Below are 8,601 nucleotides of genomic sequence, written 5' to 3'. Positions count from 1 at the left end.
AGAGGCTCTGGCACTCACCTCTTCTCTCCGACGCTCTGGGTTGTAGGCGGGCTCTCGCCATCATCATGTACAATCCAGGACTAGTAGCCCTGCATTGCACTTGATGACATCAGCAAGTGACCTCTGGCCAAAGAGGCTTTGGGGGATTGGTCGCACAGCATGGGGGAAGCCTAGAGGAGTGAGGAATAAGTATTACTTGCATGGGCACATCAGCCACATCCAGAAACAGTGCTGTGGAGGGACCTGGTTGCCCGGGAATGTGCTTTAGGGCTCATTCACACAGTCCTGCTCCTGGGAGGGACAGGTGCTGCGTATAGTTGCTTATAGCAGCCTGCGGCTACACGCTAATACGAACCTGCACAACCATTCGGGTACCGGGTGCCCACACTTGTGCAAGCACCCAGACCCGCACAGGTGTGCAAGTTCAGCTCTGCATCCAACCGTGTCCCCTCATAGGGAGGCACCCAAAACCGCACAGGTGTGCAAGTTCAGGTCTGCATGTAACCGTGTCCTCTGGTAGGGAGGCACCCAGACCTGCATGGATGTGCAAGTTCAGGTCTGCATGTAACCATGTCCTCTCATAGGGAGGCACCCAGCCCCACACGGGTGTGCAGGTTCAGGTCTGCATGTAACCATGTCCTCTCATAGGGAGGCACCCAGACCAGCATGGGTGTGCAGGATCAGGTCTGCATGTAACCATGTCCTCTCATAGGGAGGCACCCAGACCCACACGGGTGTGCAGGTTCAGGTCTGCATGTAACCATGTCCTCTCATAGGGAGAGACCCAGACCAGCATGGGTGTGCAGGTTCAGGTCTGCATGTAACCGTGTCCTCTCATAGGGAGGTACAGGCTGCGGCACGCAATAACACGCAGCACCCTTTTCCTCCTGGGAGCAGGTTTCTTCACGGGCATGGCGCACGGATGCACACGCCCATGTGAATGAACCCTTCAAGCCACCAAATCAGGGAGACAGCCGGGCAACTTACATTTTTAAAAGCACGGGTTAATTACATTATTTTCTTATGACAGGCCCACTTTAAATGGGGGTGTAGCCGTACTGCTGATAGCTGTAAGCGCTGCTTTTGGGGTCGTACTTCCAGTTGGAGAGCATTTGCTGGAACTGCTGGGTGTAGTAATTGAACGCTTGCACGTACTCTGCCGCCGGGTTCCGTACTGGAGGGCTGGAAAATAACAGGAGGAGGAAGACTGATGATCAATACGTCAATAGCTGGGTGGACGAAGTTCGATTTCGACCTCTTGTCCTTAAAGTGCGCATAATGTCAAGTGGGTGTCCTTTACAAAAAGTCGCCAATAGTGGAGAACAGCAGCCCAGATTAAGCACTCAGTCTCTCGGAGCTTAAAAAGGAGAACTATGAGGCGAGTGAAAATCACTCAGCCTCATAGTTAGAGCCGACCTGTGACAAAAAAAACTGTCACACGTCGGCTCAATAGATCGGGAAGTGAGCGAACGCATACCGTCGCTCGCTCACTTCTCGATCCTGTGCCTGCAGAGAGCCGTGACTGTCACTCACGGTTCCCTGCAGGGATTCCCCCTCTCCGATCCTCCAGCGCTGACTGGCGGAACGGACAGGGGGCGGGTACAGCTGGGTCTGCCACTGGATAGGCAGAGCCAGCTGTCACACACGCAGCTGGGCGGATCCAGACAGAATTGTCGGGATCCGTCCCGGCTGCGGCGTCTCAGTATACCGCGAGCTGTAGCTTGCGGTATACTGAGCTTTGGGTGACGGGAGGACGCTAGTGTCCTCCTGGGACCCTTAGGAGAACTATGGGGAAAAGCACTGACCCCATAGTTCTCCTTTAAACAGGGCCGAGGTCTCTTCCCTGCCCCATGTGACCACGCTAGGCCAATCAGTGAACACTAGCACTGCCACATGAGAGAAAAGATTTGTATCTCATACCCACAAGCACCAGGTATGTTATTCTCTCCCAGTTCGATGAATAGTGATGCAGGGCAGAGAAAGAAAGTGAAGTATATGCCCTGGATGGGCAAAGCACAGGTTTGTTTCATACAGCCATGTTGTACAGTGTTGCACGAGTGAGTAATTGTCAGTCAAACTATCACAGCACTGGAAACTAAAGTCCAGGAGAGGAAGGAGAGTGAAGATGGCAGCGGCACAGATGTTGATCACTTGAGTGGGAGGCAAGTGTATCACAAGGGTAGGCAACCTTGGCCCCCCAGCTGTTGTTGAACCACAAGTCCCATGAGGCATTGCAAGTCTGACCCCCCAGAGGCATGATGGGATATGTATTTCAGCACAGTTGGAGTGCCGAGGTTGTCTACCTCCTCCCTATGTTACGTCTGCTTTAAAACTAATACAGGATAATATAAATGAACCCACAATGGAGTTACACCTTACCTGGGGTTGGGCTCGGACGGCTTGGTGTACAGCGCGTGTTTCAGCTTGAACCTCTTAGGCTGTAACAATGGAAAGAGAGATAAAGTAAATGTATAGGCATGGCAATGCAGAATCACTATTGAAAGTTCAACATGCGGAACAACAGAAAACAAAAAATTAAGCCTTGGCGTCTTCTCCGTCTCAGTACATAAGACAAGCAGGTAAAAAATAAAAATTATATATATATATATATATATATATTATATATAAATAAATAACATTTTTACTCTATACATTTATCCCACCAGAAAAATCAATCGTTAGTGACTCTTCACCTCATCCTAATCCCTGAAAACCTTCTTGCGCTCCAATATTTTCCCGTTTTCTCAGTATTCCTCCTTTAAAACATCTTCCCGACAAGCTCATATATCGCCCCCAGTGCCCACCCCCCAAGAGTATGGCAAGATACTACATTTCAACAATCTCCACAGGGCACCATGGAGCCTTCAAGAGTCTGTAGACTGTAATGTAGAACTTTACTTTCTGATCCCCATCGGTACTTCCAGTGTGGGAGGGAATGCAACTTTTTTTTTTGCACTCACGGGATTGGTTCCGGAGATGGTCTTCCCGTTGACAGTCATCAGACATCGTGCCGCTGCAGCTTGGTCGGAGAACTCAACGAAACAGTAACCGGCCAGAGCCCTGAAAAAGAATAAAATATGGCATATCTGGTGTTTGGAGTAGAGGCTGTCATAACTAGGGCTGCAACCAACTAATCGATAGGAATAATTGTCAACTATTCTCATTAATCAATTAGTTGGTGGGGGGAGAGGAGAGACTTTTTTTATGCAAATAACCAATTAATCAAAAAAATTATCGGGGCAACTAATCGATTATGAAAATTATCATTAGCTGCAGCCCTAGTCATAACGCCATTCTACCACTAGGGGCGCCAAACCTGGCATAAGGAGGCATGGGCCGATTTGCATTCACCTTTAACCCTTTTGCTGCCTCATTTTAGGTCTGAAATTTACATAAAACCCCCCGAATAATGTATTTCCTGAAAGCGATGACTCAGTGAAGCTGATCAAGCACAGATCGTGTTTTATCAGCTTCGTCCCTGGTTTCTCTAGCCGGGTAATGACAGCTCAGAGCGGTCGCTGGTCTCTCTCTGCTACCCGCTGACACCCGTGATGCGTGTCACGGTCATGCAGGAGAGGCAGTCGGCTTTACACAGGTACAAAGACTCCCGGCGGCTCCGCTGCCATCGACAGGGTTAAAGGGGACCTGTCACAACAAGACCTGAACACACAACAATAGCAGAAGCCCTGAAATGCCAACTCTGGCAGGAGAACCGTTACTCTAGGATGCCATGGGCAGATGGTCATGTGACCCAAAAGACATATGAACTCATGAACGGATCGGATTTCAGTCCGGCTCATTCTCTCCAGCAGCAAAGGTTACATGCCCATTTGCCCCAAACTATAGATCAGAGGTAGGCAACCTCGGCACTGCAGCTACTTTGGAATTACAAGTCCCATGAGGCACTGCAAGACTCCAAAAGCCACAAGCAGGGCTCCCAGAAGCAGAGGCATGCTGGGATCTGTAGTTTCACCGCAGCTGGAGTGCCGAGGTTGCCTATCCCTTGTATATATAAACCTATTAGAACTGCCATCAATAACAGTCCACGAATCACAACATTTCACCAAGCTCAGATACCTTGGTTCTTTTTTTTTTTTTTTAAAGGTCACATGACGTACTTCCTTACCTCAATGTCTGACAGTGGGGCGGAGATTCGTTTCAGGTGACAAAGCTCAGAGCGGGAGCGTTATATGACAGAAGGCATCCCCGGAATCCCTTTAGGCAAGCATACTCGTCCTTGCTGGCCTCCTGGTGTGGCAGACATTAGCCATGCATGCTACTGATCAGCTGCTTGAACACGATCCATCAGAGCTGCTTCAGGGCACAGAATGCACAGCTGATGTCTGCAACACCAGGTGGCCAGCAAGGAGGAGTATGCTTGCCTAAAGGGATGCCGGGGATGCCTTCTTTCATATAACGCTCAGGCACAGAGCAGAACATGGCCCGGGGAAGACCGGAGCGAGAGAGCGGCAACGCCGAAGATGGCGGATCTGCTGCAATGGCGTTGCCGCTCTGAATAAGGAAGCGGAGGGGAATGGCCGGGTGTTTACTATACCGGCTGGCGACAATGACTCACCCCGTGAATCGGTTGCGTATGATCTTCACGCTGCGCACCGTCTCCCTCATTGCCTGAAAGGCCTGCGTTATGAAAACTTCGTTCATGGACTCATCGATCTGTGGAGGAAAAAACAAAACAGGAAGTGATCAGACGAGAGGGGGGTGTATTGAGAGCTTTTCCCTCACTTTGGAGAGGTTCCTTCTCACTTCCTGTTGTAGATATGGGACAGGAAGTGACGAGAAATCTCCCACTGCGGAGACAGAGGAAGCAATGATCCTGAAAGGGGGCTGACCATCCCACGACTTATTCCAAAACTGAAAACAACATTCGGGCTTCACTTTGTATCCTCTTCCTCTAACACAAGTAAAAGACAAAGTAACTACAGATGAACGACTGCAAGAGGTCCGATTCACTATATCAATAGACTCAGCAAGTGACTATAGACACATTCAACAGTAATAAAACACACGCGGGCATTATAGGAAGCCACAGCAGAGCACCGGGATCCCTTGGTGGAGGCGCCGACACACACAGCCTAAAACCTCCTCTACATACTCACATCTCCCATCCACAGGCTCGCCATCTTTACTGCTCCCTTCCCTTCTCCTGCTCTTCCCGCTCTAGCGCCCGAACCTCCTCTCCACCAATCTGTGATCGGATATGGGCGGGCTCAGTTACTTCTCCTCCAATAGGAAGGCGTTACTGCGTTGCTTCAGTTAACAGTAGGCACTAGGGGTGCATGGCCTAGTGTAGGAAGGTGTCTTCAGCCATGAGGTTAGGTAGGAAATGCGGCGGCAGCCATTTTGCGTGAGGCAGGTAATGAACATTTCTGGGAGGTTGCCAGTACTCCCAAGGGGTCGGGGATGGAGATGACAGGAGAGGGGTCCTGCAAGTCTAGAGTGTTTTATCTGATCAGAGTGTAGACTTATACATGGTGTCTGATCAGTGTGTAGGCTTATACGGGTGTCTGATCAGAGCGTAGACTTATACAGGGTGTCTGATCAGAGCGTAGACTTATACGGGGTGTCTGATCAGAGTGTAGGCTTATACAGGGTGTCTGATCAGTGTGTAGGCTTATACGGGTGTCTGATCAGAGCGTAGACTTATACGGGGTGTCTGATCAGAGCGTAGACTTATACGGGGTGTCTGATCAGAGCGTAGACTTATACGGGGTGTCTGATCAGAGCGTAGGCTTATACGGGGTGTCTGATCAGAGCGTAGGCTTATACGGGGTGTCTGATCAGAGCGTAGGCTTATACGGGGTGTCTGATCAGAGCGTAGGCTTATACGGGGTGTCTGATCAGAGCGTAGGCTTATACGGGGTGTCTGATCAGAGCGTAGGCTTATACGGGGTGTCTGATCAGAGCGTAGGCTTATACGGGTGTCTGATCAGAGCGTAGGCTTATACGGGGTGTCTGATCAGAGCGTAGGCTTATACGGGGTGTCTGATCAGAGCGTAGGCTTATACGGGGTGTCTGATCAGAGCGTAGGCTTATACGGGGTGTCTGATCAGAGCGTAGGCTTATACGGGGTGTCTGATCAGAGCGTAGGCTTATACGGGGTGTCTGATCAGAGCGTAGGCTTATACGGGTGTCTGATCAGAGCGTAGACTTATATGGGGTGTGTGATCAGAGCGTAGGCTTATACGGGTGTCTGATCGGAGCGTAGGCTTATATGGGGTGTCTGATCAGAGCATAGGCTTATACGGGGTGTCTGATCAGAGCGTAGGCTTATACGGGGTGTCTGATCAGAGCGTAGGCTTATACGGGGTGTCTGATCAGAGCGTAGGCTTATACGGGGTGTCTGATCAGAGCGTAGGCTTATACGGAGTGTCTGATCAGAGCGTAGGCTTATACGGGGTGTCTGATCTGAAGTCTGTTGCAGACTGACCAGAAAGTAAATAAATAATGCAATCATTCCGGCACACAGGAAGGAGAATTGGATTTATGATCTTTTATTTCCATTCATAGTCACAATGAAGTAAATCTTCTCACAAATGCTTTAGCTGCAGTTTTCCGCGTGGACGCAGGTGCCGGCGCTGTTCCGCAGGTATCCCTTCAGGCAGTCGCAGCCTATGTAGCATTTGCGGTTGCACGGTTCCAGCGGGACGTCCCGGTTTTTACATTTGGTTAGGCATTGGCTACCACATATTACAAATTCCTCATTCTCTGGACATCCGCCTGTAATACAAAGAAAAACACTCACAGACAGAGCAGGGGAACAACCCCAGCATGCAGACCTAAAGTGAACCTGTCAGCAACTTTACAAGTTTGCAAGAACAATTTTAAGGACAGTAGGAAGTATTTCCTCAGTCTCCCCTTCCCAAGAGATCAGTCTGCTGCAGGCAGGAGGAAGCATTTCCTCAGTCTCCCCTCCCCCAGTGATCAATCTGCTGAAGGCAGGAAGAAGCATTTCCTCAGTCTCCCCTCCCCCAGTGATCAATCTGCTGAAGGCAGGAGGAAGCATTTTGCAGTTCTATGGGGCAAGTCACGTTTGAGAAGCTGAATGCTTGCCCTCGTCTCCAGCACCGGGGCACAAAACCAGAAGCAGCGGTTGCAACATGCCCAGAGGAGAGTTTAAAAAACATATTTGGGAGATCATCATTATTATTATAGTTCAGCGATTCATCTACGGAGGCAATTCACCGCTATAGACTCAATTTCTTTTATCAGGAGCTTGATTGGCCACTTTTGGATCCCATCTGGGGTCACACCTGTTGGACAACAAATTTCTAACCCAGCTCACCTAAAATGAGTACCCCCCCATGTTACTTCCGGACACACAATCCTGGTGTACACTCTTGTTCAGCCCCATCCAATCAACCCGAAAAGAGACCATTGATAACCTCAAATACCTCTAAAGAGGACCTGTCAACCTTTACTTGCTCTGTCACAGAACAGTTTGCACAGCTCTTATTTGGATTTAAAATGGCAACATTGGGATCTTACCGGTTGATGGAGTTGGACCGCCAGATGCTGTTAGAAGGAAAAATATGAAATAAAAATTAAAATACATAAATATTATTATTATTATACAGGATTTATATAGCGCCAAGAGTTTACGTAGTGCTTTACAATATAAGTAAGACCACACAGTTACAGTACAATACAATTCAAGACAAGATGGTAAGGAAGGTCCTGCCTTCGAGAGCTTACTATCTAAAAGGGAAGGGCAAGTGATACAAGAGGTGGGAGTTGTGAGGGGATGAATTGTTTAAGAAAGTGATGGTTCAGTGGTTAGGTTGAGGTGGGATAGACTTCCTGAAGAGATGAGTCTTTAGGGATTTCCTAAAGGCAGACAGGGGAGGAAATAGATATACAGGTTGAGGTAAGGAAGTTTCAAAGGATGGGAGAGACCCTAGAGAAGGCCTGGAGGTGAGCATGGGAGGAGGTGACGGGAGAGCTAGAGAGAGAAGGTATTGGGAGCAGCTGAGGGGGCGGTTAGGGTGATACTTTGAGACAAGGTTCGAGATATAGCCGGGGCAGAGTTATGGAGGGATTTGTAAATGGTTGTTAATATTCTGAATCTTATTCTTTGGGCAATTGGAGGGGGGGCAGGAATGGAAGCCAGTGGGGTCAGTGGCATAGAGGGACAGGGGATGGAAGCCAGTGGAGAGATTGGCAGAGGATGGAAGCCAGTGGTGGTATTAGCAGAGAGGAATGAGCGATTGGAAGCCAGTGGAGGGATTGGCAGAGGGGGGACAGAAATGGAAGCCAGTGGAGGAAGTGGCAGAGAGGAATGGGCTATTGGAAGCCAGTGGAGGGATTGGCAGAGAGGAATGGGCTATTGGAAGCCAGTGCAGGGATTGGCAGAGAGAGGCGGCAGACACTGAACAGTGGGTTAGGTGGATGAGTCTAGCAGCAGCATTCATGATAGACTGAAGGGGGGAGGAGCCTGTGTAGAGGAAGGCTAATGAGTAGGGAGTTGCAATAGTCAAGATGAGGGATAACAAGGGAGTGGATGAGTAGCTTTGTGGTTTCATTGGTGAGGAAGGGGCATATTTTGGAGAATTTACAAAGCTGAAGGTGGCAGGATTTGGATAG

General features: G+C 49.4%; 1 protein-coding gene across 1 annotated transcript in view; it reads right to left on the bottom strand.

Moving 5' to 3' along the window:
- Positions 1–5,175, bottom strand: part of TRNAU1AP (tRNA selenocysteine 1 associated protein 1) — a 6,411-nt gene extending 1,236 nt beyond the window's left edge. Inside the window, 6 exon segments of the mRNA XM_018568314.1 lie at positions 878–887; positions 1,029–1,182; positions 2,380–2,438; positions 2,961–3,060; positions 4,577–4,674; positions 5,118–5,175. Coding sequence (XP_018423816.1) covers positions 878–887; positions 1,029–1,182; positions 2,380–2,438; positions 2,961–3,060; positions 4,577–4,674; positions 5,118–5,141 — 445 coding nt within the window. The 5' untranslated portion in view covers positions 5,142–5,175.
- Positions 5,176–8,601: the final 3,426 nt, after the last annotated feature.

The sequence above is a fragment of the Nanorana parkeri genome, unplaced genomic scaffold, assembly GCF_000935625.1.
Source record: "Nanorana parkeri isolate BGI_ZX_2015 unplaced genomic scaffold, ASM93562v1 scaffold1170, whole genome shotgun sequence".
Taxonomy (NCBI): domain Eukaryota; kingdom Metazoa; phylum Chordata; class Amphibia; order Anura; family Dicroglossidae; genus Nanorana; species Nanorana parkeri.
The sequence above is the reverse complement of the archived record's forward strand: the minus strand, read 5'-3'. Positions and strand labels throughout refer to the sequence as shown.